At 38.8% G+C, this 19,781-nt stretch overlaps 2 protein-coding genes across 2 annotated transcripts; both read left to right on the plus strand.

Moving 5' to 3' along the window:
* Positions 1-4,472: 4,472 nt before the first annotated feature.
* On the plus strand, positions 4,473-11,630 carry LOC108676151 (isovaleryl-CoA dehydrogenase, mitochondrial). Its single transcript, XM_018164194.2, has 10 exons — positions 4,473-4,650; positions 5,041-5,130; positions 5,522-5,645; positions 5,989-6,086; positions 6,596-6,757; positions 7,617-7,773; positions 7,932-8,025; positions 8,837-8,927; positions 9,761-9,929; positions 10,698-11,630. The coding sequence occupies exons 1-10, from the start codon at positions 4,525-4,527 to the stop codon at positions 10,832-10,834; spliced, it is 1,248 nt and encodes a 415-aa protein (XP_018019683.1). The 5' UTR covers positions 4,473-4,524; the 3' UTR covers positions 10,835-11,630.
* Positions 11,631-13,177: 1,547 nt separating this feature from the next.
* LOC108676166 (corepressor interacting with RBPJ 1) lies at positions 13,178-18,847 on the plus strand. Its single transcript, XM_018164211.2, has 4 exons — positions 13,178-13,512; positions 16,745-16,995; positions 17,487-17,631; positions 17,838-18,847. The coding sequence occupies exons 1-4, from the start codon at positions 13,441-13,443 to the stop codon at positions 18,531-18,533; spliced, it is 1,164 nt and encodes a 387-aa protein (XP_018019700.1). The 5' UTR covers positions 13,178-13,440; the 3' UTR covers positions 18,534-18,847.
* The last annotated feature ends 934 nt before the right edge of the window (positions 18,848-19,781 follow it).

Consider the following 19,781-nt stretch of genomic DNA (forward strand, 5'->3'; position numbering starts at 1 on the left):
AGCATTCAAGAAAATTACTGCTCAGACTCATCAAAAGAAACTTCATAACCTCGGCATCCACAATGAAATTCATTCAGCTTTGAAGTTAATTTTTGAATGAATAATAGCAAAGAGTTTTATTATAATGATACATTTTTTCCGTTCAACTCCACTTTAGCATTAATGCTCGAGCCTTCAATCAGCCCAATCTTTAGACAAAAAAATCCCGTGTCGACACTGAAGCAACAAAGACCTTTAGAAAGTGTCGCGTGTTTAAAAGTCTATGGTATACTCTTAGATGACTATATATATACACACACAAAATAATTATTGTAGGCAAAAAATAGACCAATTTCGCGTATATTAAGTGTAGAAAAGATGGTTACTTACTTGGTTACTTGGTTAAGATGAGGCGCGTCACCGACTCAGTCCGACTGAAGTATTGGCGTCCCCATTCAGCATCTTCGTAGATTACTAAATTTTGTCAAGCATGTTGGTGTCTTGGAGTTGGAGGTACTTGATAATTATATCAGCAGGAAATTCAGGGGCTATGAGCGAGGACAGGCTGAAGGAGACTCCGAGGCGGATGCAAGCAGCTTTCAGTTGGTTGCGATGAAGAGACAGTGCAGGGCAGTTAATGAAGAGGTGGTCAAGAGTGAGCCGGCATTGACATGAGGAGCACTGGTATGGGGGTGAGCTTGTGATTTGTGAAGTGATGGCCATGCGTCAGTAGGCAGACTCCCAGTCGAATCCGTGTGATGGCAACTTGATGTGGACGAGGAAGGGAATGTTGGGCTAGTGGGCCCAGTATTTGCTTGAAAGATGTGAGTTCTTGCGGTTGTGCAGACCATGCTCTTTGGGAAAAGATGGAGCTGGAACCTGGAAGTAGGACGATGCCGTCAAAGAACAACATATGAAAGAGAGAATCGGAAACATATTACGGGTAAATTTTTTTATCTGACGTGCATAAAAGTTTTCATCGAGACTCAATGATTTTATTATTCTGAAGATTTTATTGTAACAATTCTATTGCGTATAATTGCTGAAATTCTTTAACGTGAAGATTCCAACCGTCGGTATATGTATTATGTATTGCCTTCTTATGGGCTATAATTATACGTATATATTCAAGTTTGTGATGCACGGCTATCCTCTCCGTGCTCAAGACTTGCACCCACGCATGCCGGAAAGGGGCGGCTTAGGTTGAGGACGTAGAAGGAAGGTTGGAAAAGGGGAAATTTCGGCATAAAATGCGCGAAGAAAGATACGAGAACTGCCCTGAGCTGTCACTTAGCAGCAAAGAGCAGCAGTGAAAAAATATGCAGAAATGGTTGGGAAGGACCGAAGTCCCAAGACCTTCAAATAAATATTAGAGCACGCTTTTCGGCGCAGATGCACGTCTCGGACAAAAACGCGGCCTCTCTCACGGCCGGTCTCGCGGCCGTGATTCCAAATTCAGTGAGCGTGGAATATCTCGCAAAATACTGAACGTAGCTCGATGAAACTTGGTACACATAATCACTACCGTTAGAGCCTAACGGTGATGTTTAGCTCGTGACAATTTTTCAAAATTCGCCTTCATTCCTGAGTTATTTGAATATACGTGGTGAAAATTGCAGTGAGCGTGACATTTCTTCTAAAGTACTGTACAGATTTGAATTAAATTTTGAATATAAATTTCTCAATACCCGACGGTGATGTTTAGCTCGTGATATTTTTTTCACTTTTGCCTTCGTTCGCGAGTATTTTTCACTTTTGTCTCATTCGTGATTTTAACAGCGATATGTGTTGAAATTCACAGTGAGCGTACGATTTCTTCCAAAATACTAAACAAATTCGAACGAAACTTCGTATATTGATACCTTACCTCTCAACGGTGATGTTTAGCTCGGGACAATTTTTTCGAATTGGCCTTCGTTCGTGAGTTATATGGCAATACAGAGAAAACTGCTTACATTTAAACAGCTAACCGTGCATAAATTCGCAGTGAGCGCGAAATTTCTTCGAAAATACTGAACAGATTTGAATGAAATTTCGAATACAAATTTATGAATACCCAACGGTCATGTTTAGCTCGTGTAAAAATTTTCGATTTTGTCTTCATTCATGAGTTATATGGCTATACCCAGCTGAGAAATGTCAATATTTCTCGGTACTGCGGGTGGGCTTCTGCGCTTGGCCCGACCCGTGACGCTCGCATGAAAACCGGATCGCGGTGCAAGTCGGACTATTCCCACGACGCGGACGCGGCAGAGGCTCGGTGGTAGTCCTGACTCCTGACGTAGGCCGGGAGCCGGGGAGGAGACAGGAGAGTACATTCAGCCCATCAGCCGTTAAGGTGCCTGTACACAGAGATAGTACTAGCCGCTAGTTCATCCGGCGCTTGAACTGTCCACGCTACTAGCCTCGTGTATAGGGGTTCAGCCGCTTCAGAGGCATGCGCCGGCAAGTGCCCGAGGGCCGAGAGAGACAACGATGTGTTGATATCTTGGCTGGAGAAGTGGCTAGTAGCGCTGATGCAGCCATGGTGAGAGCATCTGACATCTGTGGTGACATCTGTGCCGCTCCTGTGAACTTAAGTATGTTGGGTCACGTAAATCATGGCTTGTTTGAACGATAATGTTTCTAAGATCCAGACGATATTCAATTATTCTTTGAAATATTCCAAAAATATGAATTAAAGTATAATGTTTTCCATGATGGTTACTCCAACAAAATGAAGAGAGAAACAAGTATTTTGAAACGAAAAGAAGACCTTATTAGTTAGGGACACTCAGGGTTTAGTTGTTCCCGACGCTGTATTTTTAAGGGCAAGAATATGGAGTATAAAAAAGACGTACAGACTCGAGTTGTTGAAGGTGATCACACTATCCATCTTCACAGACCTCACTCGACGGCTTCTAACGACTCACTGGCGGGCGCGAATGAGCAGACAGCGGCACCTTATACTCTCCTCGTGTGTACAGGCTTACTAGCTGGATAGTCACCAAGCGACCAACACTAGCCAGATTTACTAGCCCTCTGCACTATCCCCGTGTACAAGCACCTTTAAGCACAGGTCGTTTGGAAACGCTGTGAAGAGAGACCATTTGTTGGGGTCAACCTTGAAAGCAGGGAAACAGCGAGCATTATCCAGGCCATTTGGAAGTAGTTGCTGTTCCACCTGCAAGCCAATGAAACTCTTCTCAGACTTCTGCTGCAGAGGAAGAGACCCAAGAAACTAGAAAGCCTTTAACACTGCCATGACGCCATCTCCAGATGTGACAGTTGGCCCGCCGCCCGCAGGACTCACGGCAGGAGGTCATGATCTGGTCATCTACACATCTCAAACAAAGCTAACAACAACATTCAGCCATTGACAGAAAGTCAGTTGCGTTCACGGCGATAGCACGTCTGTCATTAATCATTTGAGCTCTCTAAACTAAAGACCGGTGAATTTATTTTTGAAGTATTAGCTTCTGCACTTGCTTAAAATAATAATTTTCAAGTTTATTTCTCTATAAAACATGACTGGCTTTTTCCTCAGAGGTTTGCCAGTCTGCTTCGCTTTATTTTATTATTTTTGTTTATTTATTTTGTTGTTCTTTCAGTTTTGTTTACTAATTACTGTTTCAATATTTACATTTATTTTCATTTTATTGCCTTTATTTTGTTTATATTTTGAGTTTTGTGCCGGAGGTCTTTTCATAAGGGGTTGACTCAGTTAAACTTAACCCTCTAGGGCCTTTACTGCCTGAATTTCTGGGTCAAAAATTGCAAATTTCACTTTTCCAGTTTTTAGTCTCACCTTAAAGCTGACATTCTGGCCTATCCAACGGTACCAAAATCATCTCTGTACGTTGATTTATGCATTGAAAGGCTTGATGACAGTTCATACTTCATGAAAGGGTTAGGGGTGCTGGGGTGGGAGAGTTCTTTCACATTTAGGATAGGCAAAAATTACCGGCTGGTCACAACTCACAAGTCACATAAATAGGCGACCTGAAGACGCTGATCTTTAGTTACCTGGCTGCTGTCATGAGGGATGGTGCTCAATAACTGCTCATACAGTTGTTCCATATTGCTTCCCACCATTCTTGACTGAATTTCAGCTCAAGTAACGTCTAGTCTTGTATCCATGCCAGTAATGTATTTTTTGGGGAATTTTTTCTACTGTTCCTACTTATCTTGCCAATGTATCTATTGATTTTTAAAATTGTAACATTTGTTATTGCTTACTTCAATGCCTCTCCTTTTGTTTAGCTAATTTTTATAACTTTAAAAAAAATTGCTCTCAGAATTTTCGAACATAGATGCAAGTCAGCAATGCACAATAGCCTCTATTATGCTTGTTTTGCTTAAAATTACATTTAGTAGAAACTTCAACTTTATAATTTTAAAAAATGAACTGTTTTTGTTTCATTTGATGCAAAAAAATTTGTTACCCCCTGTTAATTTAATGAATACAGCAAAAGCCAACCTTGGAGTAGTCATCTCATGTATATTGTAGTGGTCCTCATGCAAATAATATTTTTTTCATTGTTTTATTCAGGCTGCTAAAGAGAAATGCATTTATCCAAACCAGTAGTTTTAATGCAGAGATGGAGATTTTCATATCGCTGCATGGCTTCACTTGCTTCACACTACCCCATCAATGACACTTTTTATGGACTTTCAGAAGTGCAACAGCAGGTATGAATGTAGTTTGCTAGAATGTTAAACCTACCTGGTGATAGCTTGTGGTTTAGGTCATCTGCATGATGATTTTTATTCTAATATTTGGAAGGTTTACATTTTTCCTATTTGTTTATTCTGTCTACTTACAGCCCCTTGGCCATGGAATGACAATCAGATATTGTCTTTGGCAAGATCCATGGATTATATTAATGTAGGGCAAATGCAAAATGTAATGTAAAGGGTTATCAAGTATATATAATTTTTGTTTTGCATTGTAAGTGTACAACTGTAAAACATATCAATTTCTAATAATCACTGATACCCATTGTACTGTTTATTTTTGTCATTTCGATTAAAAATTGAATTGATGGATTGAATTAATTTTTAATTTATCTCTCTTTTCAGTTACGGAAAACGGTGTTTGATTTTGCTCAGAAAGAAATAGCTCCAAGAGCAGCTCAAATTGACAAAACTGATGATTTTCCAGAGATGAGAGTGAGTTATTGTCATTGTAATTGATCTTACTGCATAACATAATTGAACTGCCTTAATGCAATACTTATTAACTTGTCTGGAAATAAGTATTAAAACTAGCTCCAGACAACTTAGTGAAGGTCAATCCATTAGCTTGTGCAGCTAAAAACTTGAAATTTTTTCTCAATCTGATCCATATTCTGAGACATAATTTAATTATTTATATGTGTAATTTGATGGAAGAAGGAACTGATGATGATTATAATCTTATAGAGAAGCTGATGATAATATGACTGAAAATGTTACAATGTAATAAAAATTCAATTTTGTAATTGGATCAATTTCAAAAATATCAGCAGTTGTAGCTAGAATGTCTACCTTTTTGTTTCTAATATCTCACCTTTAAATTCAGGAGTTATGGTTGAAGATGGGCTCTCTAGGACTGCTAGGGGCTACGGCTGATGCTGACTTTGGTGGTTCTGGGATGGGCTATTTTGAACATGCTATTATTTGTGAAGAAATTGGCCGGGCCTCAGGTTAGTGTTGGTCACTATTTTATTTTCTGGTTAGAACTTTTATGCTTTGAGTTCTGTGAGTGAGATATTCACTCGTTCATAACATAACTATACTTCCGCCAGTCATGGACATTGTGCATCAACTGTTAAAGCTCCTTGAATGTAAAAATTTTCAGAATTCAGTGTTAAAATTAAGGGCAATTTTGAAAAGTTTGCCTTCAAATATTTTCCAGCCATTTACCATTGATTCCACATTTGTATGTGAATTTTTTCTACAGCTCCAAAGTATTGGAGTGGAAGAGGCTTGAAATGAGGTTGAAAAATATATTTCATTTGTATCTTATGAAACATTTGGAATTTACAGGAAGTGTGGGCCTCTCGTATGGTGCTCATGCCAACTTGTGTGTGAATCAAATCAACAGAAGTGCGTCTGAAGACCAGAAAAGGCGGTACCTGCCCAAGGTAAATTAAAGGTAAATAGTTTTCAATTCATTCTTCTTTTAGTGATATTTCCCCTCACTAATTTCTTCTATTATTGTGGATGCACTCAATGAACTTGGAGCTACTGGTTTGTCTGACATAAACATGCCAATAACAACAAATTTGGAAATAAATGTTACATTTATTTGTTATTGATTGATTGATTGCAACTGTGTTAAGTTTTTATCTATCTTTTTAACACAGCAGAACTCATTTTTACACAGCACACTTTCTTCTGACTCATTTCAATATAGCACAACTTCTCACTAACATCACAAAGTACTTGAATTTTGTTCTTCCCCCCACAGGCATTATTTAAATTTTTCCAAATTCATGCCACTACAAAAGTACTTTAGCTCATTGCCTTGGCAAGAATATCGTTCTGCTTTCTCAATGCCCAGGCTTTGCCACTTCATATTCCCACATATATTTGTTAACATTGTGCTTTGCCACTTCATATTCCCGCATATATTTGTTAACATTATGGTCAGCTGTGCAGTGGTGAGCATGTGGGGGCCATGGCCATGTCAGAGGCAGGCTCTGGCAGTGATGCCTTATCAATGAAACTCAGCGCCGTGCTGGACGGTAACTCCTACGTCCTAAACGGCACCAAGTACTGGATAACCAATGGACCACATGCCGACGTCCTGCTAGTGAGTTTGAGAGGGGGATTTCTTTTTAGCGCATTTTCTCATTAATGAAAAAAAAATTCACTATTGTGCTCGCCATGTCCGTCCGTCTGTCTGTCCGTCCGTCCGTCCGTCTGTGACTTCACGTTTTCCTCGACGAGAAAATGCTCTCTCTGTCACTCACTGCAGTGAGTACTGAGTTATACTTTCTTGTTTTTGTAATGGTACTGAACTTTTCATTCAGTGGTTTCCTGTATTATGAAACTTTCCACATTGATTTCAAAATGCTAATGGTTATTGTTAGAGTTTTACATGTGGAAAAAGCTTGCTGCTGATCTCTGAGATAGAATGTGGAACTGCTGAAAGGCTGTCATGCAGTGAGTGCACACCTGCTACACAGCTCCAGTGAGAGCATCAGGCTCTTGTTAAATCTAACACTGTCCATTAATATTATATAAAGATTCAAACTTATTAATGTGCAGATTGTTTTTTAGTTTGGATCTTCCATGTGTTTCACTTGCTAGGCACTTCTCGTTACATCAAAATGGAAATGTAAGCAGGAGAAACTAATGACGTTAATCTTAGATGCAATTTGAAGGCAAGATACCAAGGCTTGTGGCACTCCAAATTCTACTTTATGTTCTGAAATGCTTCTGGATTACTCTGACTTGAGTTTTGGCTGTATGTCACGTAACAATGAGTGTAACTATTTTGTAGTTCAATGATCATGAAAACAAAAGGAGCTTGACCGAAATCTTTCGATCACTTGGTGTGATATCACATAATTATTCTTTGATTTTTTTACTGGTCAAAATCATCTTCTGGAAAAACAATTGTTCAGCATGTATCATTAACATTAAAGTTATTACTTACAACTGCGCAGGTTTATGCCAAGACTGAACAGGCGCACAAGCAGGGCCTGAGCGCCTTCATAGTAGAGAGGAACTCGCCAGGCTTCAGCAGCGGCCACAAGCTCGACAAGCTCGGCATGCGGGGCTCTGGCACCAGCGAGCTCGTCTTCAATGACTGCAGAGTGTCTGGTGCGGCCTGCAGGGATCAGAAACACTTTCAATATAAACTTAGCATCAAATAAACTTTAGAGCAATGTATGCTCTAAAATAATATGATGTTTTGACATGATTATTACATATGTAACATAATGATGTGTGATGTGTCACAAGTGATGTCTCGTCTGCAGCAGAGAACGTGGTGGGCGGCGTCAACAGAGGCGCTGCGGTGCTCTTCTCTGGCCTCGACCTGGAGAGGCTGATGATCGCGGCAGGAGCTTTGGGGTGATAATGATAGCGTGTTGGGTATTAATGTTATCATCGAGTGATAGTGATAGCGTGTTGGGGATTAATGTCATCATCAAATGAAAGTGATAGCGTGTTGGGATTAATGTTATCATTGAGTGATAGTGATAGCGTGTTGGGGATTAATGCTATCATCGAGTGATAGTGATAGCGTGTTAGGGATTAATGTTATCATTGAGTGATAGTGATAGCGTGTTAGGGATTAATGTCATCATTTAGTGATAGTGATAGCGCGTTAGGGATTAATGTCATCATTTAGTGATAGTGATAGCGTGTTAGGGATTAATGTTATCATTGAGTGAAAGTGATAGCGTGTTGGGGATTAATGTTATCATCGAGTGATAGTGATAGCATGTTAGGGATTAATGTTATCATCGAGTGATAGTGATAGCGTGTTAGGGATTAATGTTATCATCGAGTGATAGTGATAGCATGGTAGGGATTAATGTCATCATTGAATGATAGTGATGGCGTGTTAGAGATTAATGTTATCATCGAGTGATGGTGATGGCGTGTTATGGATTAATGTCATCATTGAATGATAGTGATGGCGTGTTAGAGATTAAAGTTATCATTGAGTGATGGTGATGGCGTGTTAGAGATTAATGCTATTATGAAGTGCTCCTTATGAATTAGGAGCACATTTATTCTAGAGCTTGTCTATCATTAAGTGAATGTAATGACATGTTCTTTATTCATGCTTCCTAAGCTTGTCTGTAATGAACAATTAGCAGTATTAAGAAAATCAGTAAATAATTGTTGGAATAATTTCTGGTGCGTTCCTGTGAAGGATTATGCAGGCAGCTTGTGACGTGGCGTTTGACTACGTGCACTCGAGGAAGCAGTTCGGCAGACCTGTGGGGGAGTTCCAGCTCATGCAGGTGCAGATAAAGTCGGTCACTTATTTGAGTTATATTATATTGACATTAGACTTAGTTTTCCTGTAGGCTGAACTTGTAGCCACCGTTCCCGATATATTAACGGGCTAGATTGTTGACATAATGGCTAACATTCCCGGTATATTAACGGGATAGCTTGTTAATACAACGGCTAACATTCCCGGTATATTAACGGGCTGGTTTGTTAACATAGCGGCTAACATTCTCGGTATATTAACGGGCTAGATTGTTGACATAACGGTTAACATTCCCGGTATATTAACGAGCTAGATTGTTAACATAACGGTTAACATTCCCGGTATATTAACGGGCTGGTTTGTTAATACAACGGCTAACATTCCCGGTATATTCACGGGCTAGATTGTTAACATAACGGCTAACATTCCCTGTATATTAACGGGCTAAATTGTTAAAATAACGGCTAACAATTTACTCGTTTCTCTAATAACGTAAATTTTGTTGCCCAAAGACTAAGTTTTTTATAAGCATCTCGAAGAATTTTTGTTGCATATTTTCGACTTAAATTGCCATCGGGCAGCTTTTGTAATGTTCAGATAAAAATTTTTTTTGCGCAATTAACTTAAAACACAAATTCGAGAATATTGGTTTTGGTACAGTATTAACTTGGTGCTAATAACTCAAACGTTGCGCGTATTATTTAAGTTGAATAAGTTTTGTTGAAACAATTTTCGTGAAACTGTTTCGTAAGAACAATTTTGCTGAAAAATTTTTGTAGAAACAATTCTATTTAAATAATTTTGTTGAAATAATTCTGGTGAAATAATTTTGTAGAAACAATTTTTGTTGACTTGCAGGGCAAGATAGCGGACATGTACACGAAGCTGAACGCGTGTCGGTCTTATGTGTACACGGCCGCCCGGGCCGCGGACGACAGCGGCGTCAGCAGCAAAGACTGCGCGAGTGTCGTGCTCTTCGTCGCCGAGTGCACCACGCAGGTCGCGCTACAAGCCATCCAGTGCTTAGGTTGGTAACTTTTTCTTTTTTGCGGACTCTTATCATGAGTTATGACTAATGTTTTAGTGGATCACTAAATTAAATGGATCACTAAATTAAATGGATCACTAAAAAATTAAGTGGATTTTTTAGTGGATCACTAAAAAATTCTGTCTCTCATTGAATGCTGTAACAGTGTTTACGACTGAATTGAGTAAATTCGTGATTAAAGCAAATAATGTATCGGTTCTCACTGAGTTCAAGCTCCTACCCAAGTGTCAACCTTATTTCTTGTGTAAGACGGCTTTTATAGTCAAGAAACGTAATAGACAATTTAGACGTTTTTGAACTCTTTTTGTTCACATAGCTGTGTTTGTAATAAGTCACGAACCAAGTATAAACGTCTTTATTTAAGAACCTGACATCCAAGTCCTGAAGCCGCTGAACTATGAGCTACTTCCTACTGAGTATGTTTTGTCCATCAGTAGCGGTATAGCAAATTGATAGCATTTCAGGCGGCATTTAGTATAGCATTTCAGGAGGCAACGGTTACGTAAATGATTATGTATATATGGATAAAACTGATTATGATTATGATGGATAAAACTGAGTATGTTTTATCCATCAGTAGCGGTAGAGCAACTTGTGATTCAACTCTTGCCATTTCAGGAGGCAACGGTTACGTAAATGATTATGTATATATGGATAAAACTGATTATGATTATGATGGATAAAACTGATTATGTTTTATTCATGTAGCGGTAGAGCAACTTGATGCTTCAACACTTGCCATTTCAGGAGGCAACGGCTACGTAAATGATTACCCAACGGGCCGACTGCTGCGGGACGCAAAGCTTTTTGAGATCGGCGCCGGCACCAGCGAGATACGGCGGCTGGTGGTGGGCAGAGCCCTAAACGCCGAGTACAAGGACTAGGCAGGAGCTTTCTGTTGACCCGGCAGTCTGTACACTATGACTCCTAACTCCATGTTGACCTTGCACTAAGTCCCTTAAGTACAAGGACTAGGCAGGAGCTTTCTGTCGACCCGGCAGTCTGTACACTTTGACTCTTAACTCCATGTTGACTTTGTACCAAGTCCCTTAAGTACAAGGACTAGGCAGGAGCTTTCTGTCGACCCGGCAGTCTGTACAATGTAACTCTTAACTCCATGTTGACTTTGCACTAAATCCCTTAACACTATTTTTTTTCTATCCACTCTTGCGCTTAAAACTATTATTCTGTACACTTAACACCATTTTGTCTAGCGTGGCCTTTTGTACTCAACAATTAATCCGAAATATTATTTACACGAAGCTGGGCTAATGAGACGGCCCTTAATTTACACTGTGTGCTCTACAACTGAGAAGTTGTAGAGTGCCACAACAACTTAGAAGTTGTAGAGTGCCACAACAACTGCCCCGGGAGTGCAAGCCCCGCCTGTACGAGGAGTTAGCGTCGGAGCTGCAGACAAGGTCCTTGTGGTACTATTGCTCCCTCTTCTTTTGAAATCTTTTGGCTTTTATTTTCTCATTTGCTGAAACTCATTATGTTTTCATTTAGGCGATCTATCATGTTATGTCTATTATTAATTTTTGAGAATTTTAGCGTAGGTCTTCGTTGGGTGTTTTTGTAGCCTAATATTGTTTTTTTATTTGAGATATTTTAGCGCGCATTCGCCTCATATGTGTGGTAATATCCAGTAGCGTTTCATCAAGTAAATACTAAAACTTTGATGCTCTTGAAGCATTCCTAAATATCATTTGAAAGGATTTATTTTTGGCAAACAATAATAATTTGTCAAAAGGAAACTTTCGAAAGGGGTGAGACTTTACAGTTGAATAAAAAATTGGGGGGTCACTGAACGAGGTCTGGCTTAAAAAATTTAATTTCAGCTCATTTTAAAATTCATCCAAACAACATTTTGCCTAATGTGAGAAAAAATAAATATTAATTACACGCGGGCAATGACTCTAGGACAAGCATAACCAACTCTTTGACCGCGGGCAGTGGGGCATGTTCCCATACATGATCTAAAATTAGAGGAATCTTCTGGAGGATCTCGATGACAACGAAAATTTATGTCGTTTGAAACTTGATGTGAAAGTCGATGCAATATGCCTCAAAATATTGCTTGTAAGATATAGTGGGCCATAATTTCCACTTGGTTTCATTTGGTGGTTCTAATTGATACTACTACTATAACACTAGCTTTACTACCGATAGTGATATCTTCGACAGAGTCCTCGTTAAACATAGGTTCTCAATAGAATATGAATTTACGAATGTGAGGCTCCGAAGACGCTTTTGGTGACTAAAAGTCAGTCTTTTGTTTCTCATAACAGTGGAATCGTACTTTTTGGAAACTTTTGCCATGTTCAGTGTTTTATAGATCCTTTTCTAAATACCAAACGGCTTTACGATATATTACTATCTAATTCTTTGCCTGTCATTGCTACGAAAAGTGAAACTTGACACCTCAGAATCTGAATTTGAAGTGCGCTAAGTATGAATGGACGCATGGTTGAATGGGTATCAACCATGAATGGACGTATCATACCAGCGGAATAAAACAAGAGTAGAAATGTGCTCTGTGTGCGGTAGGGCAGAGGTTTGGAACAATCAGGATATCTGAAACAAAAACTAGAAAGGAGGCGAGGAGAAAGAATGAATGGGATACAGGATCAGAAGGGATTTTTCTTATTGTCTCCAATGGCTAAGGCCATGAACAAATTGTTCTACTTTTCGTTATTTTCCGTGCCGTCGTAGCTTTCGATCAATCGATTCAATCAGCAACCGTGTGTCGCTTCATTATATACAATTTCCACTACAGTCACAACAAGGGCCCCTCTGGGGGATAGGCCCTTGTTAGCCTGCCAATGGGAGTCATTACCTTGCACTAGGAATCACCTTTTTGAGCAGTAAATCTTGTTCTAATCGCATTTTATGAGTGGTAAATATGTTAAAAAATTAAAGAAATGGTATTTACTTTACATTCCGTCAATTACTGCTAAATCTATGTGGTAAACCTCATTAAAGTCTAATAAGAACCCAGACATGCAAAAATTGTATGCTGTATGTCCATGAATATCAAATAAGCTCTTGTTATATACTGCGCTCAAGTAATTTAAATACGGTCTGAGGTCGATTGGCTTTCAGCATGCTTTTCAACTATTTTAATGAAATTTTTCATCTCACTTTCCTCCAGGAAATATGTATCATGTATGTCGGGACAAAAATTTAATTCGATAATTACAATAAAAACATTCAGGCTTATGATTTTGGAGCATGGAATTCTAACGTATCGTCAACTGTTTTTAATTTCCGCATTTTCTGTGATTTCTAGATTTGGTCCGACATTGTAGTTCCGGCTTATTGGCTCAATTGGATTATTGTTATCGCAATTACATTGAAACGTAAGTGAACTTCCTGGAGCAGCAGCCAGCAGTAAATAACCAATTTATTTCGTTTTATTTTGCGTCAGTTGACTAATCATTGTCTACAACTGCTAAATCATACTAGGTGACCGCGCAATTATTGCAACATGGGGAAAGGATACAACAATTTCATGTGCAAAAAGTTTTTCCATCCGGCATCACGAGATAACTTGAAAAGAGTAAGTACCTAGGCTACCTTTGCATTTTTTATATTGATGTATGACTTGCAAACTAAGTTCAGTATTCCATTTCTTCTTAAGTTCTCATGTTTATGTAAATGATGATCTGTAACTTGAAAATTTGAAATTGTTGGCTATGGTCATTCTGGATTCTAGAGCAGAACCAAAAGCAACTCATGATTCATGAGTCAAAGTTAATTAGATTGAGTTATGAGGCCTAGTGTAGAATGTGGATAACATTAACATCTAGCTATCTCTCAAGTCAAAATTCAAACCATGACTAGAGCTTTCCTGCAATTTTGAGGACTGCAAAATGCCTGTTGGCCAGGGTGCAGAGGGTGGATGCAGGGGCAGGATTGGAATTTTTCTATTTGTTTCTGAAATCTCGCGGCTTCAACATGACGAATTTTTAATACATTTGGAATCTCGCGGCTCGATATTGCACTTTTGTTAACATTTGGATAGGAGGTAATTCATCTGACGGAAATCTCGCGGTTTCAGAAATGGCGAGAAACCTCTAGTTGCGGCCCTAAAGGCAGATGTTTTCAATGCTTGTGCAGGGGCAGGCATCATGCAGCGTTGCCAATATATGGGTTTTTAAGCCCTAAGCGTTGCCGGGTAATTTTAAGATGTGTCACCAGGTAATTTTTAATGTAATGAAAAACTATTTACAAGCCATGAACTTATTTACAAGGTTGCATGCACGTGTTACCCATGGTCAGGAAGGTGCAGCACTGCAGCGTGTACGTCGGAGGTTCGGTTTGGGATGTACGCCAGTACCCCAGGGAAGAAAGTTGCCAATATGCTTGCTAAAATCGAAAGTGTAACCCTCGCCAATGCTGCATGATTGACACTGGCACCCAGTCTGTAGCTAGTCTGGAAAAGTCCTATTTTTGTCTGAAATATCGCGGCTCTAATATCATATAATTTCAGTATGTATGAAATCTCGCGGCTCGAATGTCATAAATTTTTGTTTGATTAAAAAATCGAGCACTAGATCGTAATAGAACGCACTAGATCGCATTAGAAGGCCCTAAATCGCCTTAAAACGCATTAGTATGCAATAAAATGCTCAAAACCAGATGAGGTTAGACGTCGGGACAAGCCAGATCACCCAGATGTTGACGTACGCCAAGACAAGCCAGATGCGGATGTACAGTATGTCGGGACAAGCCAGATGCGGACGTACGCCGGGCGTGTGCGCCAATAACATTACTTTAGCTCTTTGTACGCTGCGTTGTACGCCAGTAGAAGGGCTTGGAGCCTTGTTTACGCCGGAGTAATCCGCGGAAAACGGCGCCATCCTGGGTATGGTGTGTTACCCCAAAAGGCCCAAATAACTAATTTTCCCCTTAAAACAGTCTGATTGTACAGCAAGTGTAAACTGAACATGTGATAATGCAGTCTGACCGCTCTAATGTGACCGCAACTATGTAATTGTAAACCTGATGTTTACATTTTTTTGGCGGGAACTCATTGCAACTGATTTCCGGACAAGCTTCACTGCATCCTGATCCATCTAACATACCGGAAAGTGGAAACCTTACTTTTTTTCAAATAATTGGCTGAAGACTGACAAATATATTAAATGCAAGAATTTCAATCTAAATGTGTCGGCAAGATCTTCTGAAGGCATAAATTTTGCTACTGAAGCATCGCCAAAGATCTTGCAATATTCATCCACTCTGCACAGTTGCCTGTCGGATCCAAACTGGGCAGAAGTCATCTGTGAATTCTGGATTGGGGCATTGGACCAGAGCTGGAAATGTCCTATTTTTTCTGAAATATTGCAGCTCTAATATCAAATAATTTCAGTAGTTATGAAATCATGTGGCTCTAATGTCATAAATTTTTGTTTGATTGAAAAATTGCGTTTTGCACTTTGCAAACATGTCATTTCATAAAAGTTTCAATTTCTGCAATCCGCAGTATATATACTTCAGTGCTCTGGAGTCCTGCCTCCCGCCAAAATAGTAACATGCAGAACGTAATAACCAGTCAAATCAAAATGTTTCCTCCTTGAAGATCACATAGTTGAGGTCATGTCAGCCAGGTCTCATAGTGTGGCACAAGAGTCATAAAATTATCTCCAGGTCAATCTGGTTGACGAACATCCACATGTCACTTGGTAGCCGAAAGTTTTATCCAGTCGTCAGTTGATAGGTTTCTTCAGTTGTTCAGGACTTTTGGTAACTTAACAATGAAACACAAGTCATTAATAATGAGATAAGCAGATAACCTTTAGTCTATGTGCATTGGATTGTTTATATGCAACAAACCTCACATATAATGCATTAATGGTGTAATTGTTTCAAACCAGCGGTGCCTTTATTTCTCCTGAATTCACCACTTCTTCTCTTATCTGTAAATATCATGTGTAATTAAATGCAAGCTTTCCCTAAAATACAGAGCATACTGCAATACAGAAAAATGATTGAAATCTATTTCTGCTCCTATATATTTGCATTATTCCTTGGTTCTCAACCACATCAAGTCTATCTTGTTCACCATCATTTCATGCAATCACACCCATTCCATGCTAAAGCCTGTTACTGCCACACCTTTCCATAATTTTTTTCCCACTTTATACATATTCATTCTGACTCTCGCAACAATACTGGATTCTTTACGTCACCCAGAATCATAGCTTATGTTTTCTTGCAATAATTTTGGTTTACACTTCTTCATAAGTATATTAAAACATTTCTCATAACAATCACATTTCTTCTTGCTATTTCAGCATAATCTCTTCAATTGTTAAAATATTTTCTCAGCCAGAAAGTCTTGAGTGAAACATAATTCATGTTTGAGACCCCAACTTCTGTAAAAATTATGCCATCAAGCATCAAAAGATGAGGAGATTACTTAGTTTTGTTAGGAAGTTAACATTGGCTGCTTATAGATTGTTCAGTATCAACTCCAAAAGCTTTTGCTTGGCCTAGTTCTACAGGCTCAATATCAAATTATTTGACCTAATTTTGTAGCAAAATATTGATTCTAGTTTCTTAAACCTCACTGACATGGTATTATTCTATACTGTTTCAATTGTTGTTTCCTGTGCCATACAAGGAATTGACCACATTAATATTGTGGATAAAATTAAAAACAACTTGAATGCTGTTGCTTTATTCTGTGCTTCTGTTATATAGAGGTGATAATTTTAATGATTGTTTTTGTTTACATGATGAAATTAAATGTCACCTCACTAACACCCTAACATTTTATATTGCAGGTTTGGATAGCTGAACAAAAAGCTGAGGCTAACCGTAAGAAGCAAGAAGAGCTGCGTATACAGTATGAGAAGGAGCAAGATGTCTATACCAACAAAGCTCTGGTTTCTCGGAGTCAGGCTGACAGAGATAAGCTTTCTTTGGGCTTTATGTACGACCCTCCTGCTGGAGTCAAGATGAGGCAAGAGAAAGAAGAAGGCGAACCTGAGTACAAGTTTGAATGGCAAAGAAAATTCAATGCCCCTCGTGAAAGGTAACTTTCGGCCTAGTGGTTGATTGCATTGAAAAGAATATTTGGTTTTTCACAACTCTCAAAATTCATTATGACATAAGTTGTGTGTTTCATCTCAGTCTCAGTTCAGATTTCTTGTAATTGAATAGAGATGCCCATTACTATCAAAAATTTATTGTTTTAGTTTGTTAATAATGCATTCTCATACAGACTGTATCTTGAAGTAGTTATATGTGATGATTGCACTCCATATTATGGGCACTTTGATTTTCAGTATAAAGTTATAATTTTACCGATTTATTTAAATCCATCAGATAAATGTTACAATCTGAAGTAAAGCTATTTTCTGCTATTAATTGCTCTAGAGTTAAACAACCACTCATTTGCCCACTGCGGTCCTTTGTTTTTAACTGCCTTTATCAATGTTTTTAAGTAATATGCGTCTTTGACATAAATATATTGTTATCCTAAATATTTTATCTTTTGATTAAAGCAACAACTAATATTTTCAGCTACTGCAAGAACGATTCAAGCATCAGAGATCAGCCTTTTGGTATTGCAGTCCGCAATGTACGGTGCATCAAATGCCGCACCTGGGGACACATCAACACTGATAAGGAGTGCCCTCTTTATGGAAAAGTGATTGAGCCTTCCAAGGTAAATATTATACATTAATTTATTCACCATTAATTGATTTATTAAATATTCATATTTATCTTCTCACTTATTTTCTTTCATGAACATTTTTCTGTGAGGCTGCAAGCCTCACTGAATAATAAGGGCCTAACTCACTAGGCTGCTTCTCTATTTGAAATTCATAGGAATGATAGCCAAAATGAGTTAACCTTCCGGTATATTTTCAGGAGGAAATGGAGAAAGAAGTGGACCATCAGACCCTGAAGTCAGGCATGCGTGAGAACGGACTGCACTTGAAGACCTTGGCGTCCATGGCAACGGGCATTTACGGGCGTAATCAAGATCCCTCTGCCTCCAACCAGCAGCTGCTGCCTGACGAGGAAGACCATAGACCTAGCACTTCAGGGCGCTCGGATGACGATGTCGAGGAGATGAGGTTACTGGCGAGCCTCACCACCAAGCAGAAGGAAAAATTACTTAAGAAACTTGAAAAAATGGACAAAAAGATGCTGAGCAAGAAAAATAAAGCGAAAAAGAAAACTGCTGAGATTAGTTCAGATGAAGATTCCGATTCTAGTGATTCAGAGATAACAACCAAAAGAAAGAAGAAGAAGTCGTCCAAAGATAAATGCAAGAAAAGGAAACGTGACTCCTCCAGTTCTGAGAGCAGTTCTTCAGATTCTGAAGAAGAAAGGCCAAAGAAAAAACAAAAGAAGAAAAGTAAGACTAAAGATAAGCGAGAATATTCCAGTTCTAGCTTAAAATGTGAAGATACACGGACGAAAAAACACAAGAAGAGTAAATCCAAGAGCAAGAGTAAGGATAAAAAAATCGACACCCAAGAGTTATTAAGGGAGATCACTCGCGGACTCAACGTTGATTTTGTTGGCGCTGGTGATGTTTTTGCCTCCCGTAAAAACTGAGACGATTGTGGTTGTGATTAAAGAGCAACCATGGTTGATAGTTTCACGCATTGCTTGGTTGCAAGAGTTTCAGTGAAGGCTGAGGAATTCGATGTAAGATGATGTGTATATACTAAATCCATTAATCAAAAAATTATAGAATGTAGCTGTATATTGGCAATTTATGGTTTTAAAATGATTTAGATGTAGGTATCGATTTAAATTAATTTCCTCATTTTGCAGAATCATGTGTTACACTTTGTCATTTATTGTTCATGTGTACAAATTTCAGTTTCGTTTTTTGTAATAATATTCTGTACATACATGTAGATAATCAAGCACATTTCATTAACCTGTAAGACCTGCTAATTGAAAGCTATTTTGATGCGTCCGAACCGTCGAGGATCGAGTTCGAGTCACTTATTCCCACCGCAACATATATGGTAAAAGACGCTGGCTTGTTAAATCTGTATAGTGTCGAAATTTCTTATGCCCGCTAGCCGTTCCCGTCCATTTCCTCAGATACTAATAAGTAGAATGTGTTGACTGCTGATTATGTGTAGCGTACTGACGGCCGTGTTGATTGCATTCAATTTACTCGATAAAGCACATCATAAACACTGCCATCTTGAACCAAGTTCGGATGTGGCAATCTCTTATTTGTTATACTAATGAACCGTGGTTATCGTGTGTAAGCAAAATGCAATCATGATGTTCAAGTTCAATGTGGAGAGCAATAAAATCAGTCCAGGCTAAATTATCTCAAAGATCTAGTAAGTAAAGGAATGTAGGCTTTCCTAACAAAAATAGGAAATTCAAAGGACGAGAATTGTGTGAATGATTCATTATACGCGGACATTCACCCATTTGCGAACGCAAATGTTTACTGAAGGCACGATGCTCAAAACTTATAAAGTTATGAGCAAATTAGTGACATTTTTAATTTATAACTTGAAATTTATGTAACGAAATAGATTTACCACTTGGATGGCAGCTCAGCTGGAAAGAAAAAAAAACTACCATCGAGCAATGCAAGCAAGGCTATCAGTGAAATATACCGTATGCTAAGACTTAAATCAGGTACCTTATCAAGGCAGACCCTAAGTAATAATATTATGAAAAAGTACAACGTAAGCTCCAAATTGACTCTTCTCGTACACTGGCACAAAATAGGATAGCTAGACTTGCACTTGGAGCCCCCAGATGGACTGCGGTGGAGGCTTTGAGAGGAAATATGGGATTGAGCACGTTTAGAGAGTGAAGAACGAA

This window comes from Hyalella azteca, unplaced genomic scaffold (genome assembly GCF_000764305.2).
Source record: "Hyalella azteca isolate HAZT.00-mixed unplaced genomic scaffold, Hazt_2.0.2 contig4411, whole genome shotgun sequence".
NCBI classification, from domain to species: Eukaryota; Metazoa; Arthropoda; class Malacostraca; order Amphipoda; family Hyalellidae; genus Hyalella; species Hyalella azteca.

Bases quoted from the DNA above. Each gene is read 5' to 3' on its own strand.
- LOC108676151 (XM_018164194.2), top strand. From the start codon at position 4,525: ATGCATTTATCCAAACCAGTAGTTTTAATGCAGAGATGGAGATTTTCA. The intron at 4,651-5,040 runs GTATGAATGTAG...CTCTCTTTTCAG, and splicing joins TTTCAGAAGTGCAACAGCAG to TTACGGAAAACGGTGTTTGA. The intron at 8,928-9,760 runs GTGCAGATAAAG...GTTGACTTGCAG, and splicing joins GGGAGTTCCAGCTCATGCAG to GGCAAGATAGCGGACATGTA.
- LOC108676166 (XM_018164211.2), top strand. From the start codon at position 13,441: ATGGGGAAAGGATACAACAATTTCATGTGCAAAAAGTTTTTCCATCCG. The intron at 13,513-16,744 runs GTAAGTACCTAG...TTTATATTGCAG, and splicing joins CACGAGATAACTTGAAAAGA to GTTTGGATAGCTGAACAAAA. The intron at 16,996-17,486 runs GTAACTTTCGGC...TAATATTTTCAG, and splicing joins TTCAATGCCCCTCGTGAAAG to CTACTGCAAGAACGATTCAA.